Source organism: Tupaia chinensis, unplaced genomic scaffold (assembly GCF_000334495.1).
Source record: "Tupaia chinensis unplaced genomic scaffold, TupChi_1.0 Scaffold000048_1, whole genome shotgun sequence".
Lineage (NCBI taxonomy): Eukaryota > Metazoa > Chordata > Mammalia > Scandentia > Tupaiidae > Tupaia > Tupaia belangeri.
The window spans coordinates 3565798-3567577 of record NW_006159506.1 but is presented as its reverse complement, the minus strand read 5'-3'; the positions used below and the strand labels follow the sequence as shown (position 1 = coordinate 3567577).

Here is a 1780-nt window from a genome sequence, read left to right as displayed (position 1 = left end):
GGTTTTTTGGGGTTTTTTTTTTTTGGTTTGTTTTTTTTTTAGTAAAAGAGTTCTTTTATAAATTATGCTCCTCTCTTTTTACTTCCCCTCAAAAATGCACTAGTATCAGTTTCTAAATACATGTTAAGTATGAACACAGACACTCATACACACAATGCTTACTAACCCTTACACAAACTCAGTGCTTACTTTCCTGTTTTCCATGCAAGGAAGGGCTGCTAAATACAACCAACACATTTCAGTGATTAAAGTGAGCCAAATGAGAGATGTAATAAATTCTCTATTTTCCTATGCAACTTAAAGCAATGTTTTAAATTCACCGAGCAAGCAGGTAAGTTCATCTGACCATTTGCCTTACAATCTAACGCAGTAATCATTAAACTGTCAACGGACATACTGCTGCAATATTTGATGCAGTAATTTGAAATAGCATTTTAGCAAAAATCACAACCAGATACATTTCCTCTTGCAAGAAAAGCAGCTTTTAACAGAAGCCTTTACAGCTTTAATAAAATTATTGACTTGCTCTAATTCCATTTCAGGAAGGTTGTGAGGAAACCATAAATATGTAGAATTGAAGCAGAGATGCTGGTTTAAATTTAATTTCAGAAAGTATTTTCAAATTATCAATAACCTGGTTTGCATTGTAAATAGTAAATGTGCTAATGCCATGCTTATTTAGAAATCATTTTAAACTGCATTTATTGATAACTGAATTAGAACTCAAATAACATATTACCCAATAGTCTCAAAACATTTAATTTAATATGGGGTGTAGCAGATTCTGATAGGCCTTGGGAACCCGGCTAATGATTAATGAGGTCACCACTTAGCACCCCCAGGAAGAGAAAGCTGCATTTTAACGTCCCTGTGCGAAGATTTGCTGCTTACTTTTCTTTAATCAGGAAAGGGTATATGTATAACTTTTAGGTTTCACTAGTGCTAATAAAACCCGGTTAAAATGATCTGCTGAGGGTGTCTTTTACACTTTCTTTTATGTCCCCAGGGCAGTTAATGAGCTCTTTCGGTCGAATTTAACATCTTTTCCAGGGATAGGGAGTAATGCCCACGACAGGTTCCAGGTTCGGAGGTGGGATTAGATTCTCTCGCAGTGAAAACAGTTTACGGCCAAGGAAAGGGGGATGAGGTGGCTAATGGTGACACTGGTCTGATTTACTTCTGTATCGATGGAAATGGTAATGCAGGCATTGTTTGAGGGCGCTCCAGGAACCATTGTTCTAGAGCCAGAACTCAGAACTACTTGTTAAATGTTTGAAAATGTGGTTGTCTAGGTAGGGGCTCCAAGAGGCTCCTCCAAAATGGAATCAAAGGTTTAAAAAGTTACTATCATTAAGGACACGCCGAGCCTGCGGGTTTACGTTCTGGGTGTCTGCCCCAGGGATGGGCGAGTAGGGGGCCTGCCTTCCCTCCCGCGGGGCCCGCGCGGCTGGCCTCTTACCGGGACGTCCTCGATGGCGTGAGGTAAGGAGTGGATCGAGAGGTCTCCGAGTCCTGAGCCGAGCCCGTGTGGGCCGTGCAGGAGATCCTCGTGCCGCCTGTAGTCCCTGCGAGGATCCAGGCCCGACAGCTGGTGAGGCAGCCCCCGGTGCGTGTGCAAGAGCCCAGACTCCTGGCTCTGCCTCTGGCCGGGCCAGCCCGGGTGCTGCGGCTGCGGCTGGGCGTGCAAGGGGTTCAGGCTGTAGGGGTCGTTGACGTGGGAGTAAGGATCTTGCGACTGGGGGTAGATAGGCTGGTAGGGAGGGGGGAAATAAGGGGGCTG

The 1780-nt window shown here is 44.3% G+C and overlaps 1 protein-coding gene across 1 annotated transcript in view; it reads right to left on the bottom strand.

Moving 5' to 3' along the window:
* The window catches only part of TFAP2A (transcription factor AP-2 alpha), a 19015-nt gene that overhangs the window by 12282 nt on the left and 4953 nt on the right, over positions 1–1780 (bottom strand). The window contains 1 exon segment of the mRNA XM_027774871.1: positions 1460–1780. This exon segment is cut by the window's right edge and continues 28 nt beyond it. Coding sequence (XP_027630672.1) covers positions 1460–1780 — 321 coding nt within the window.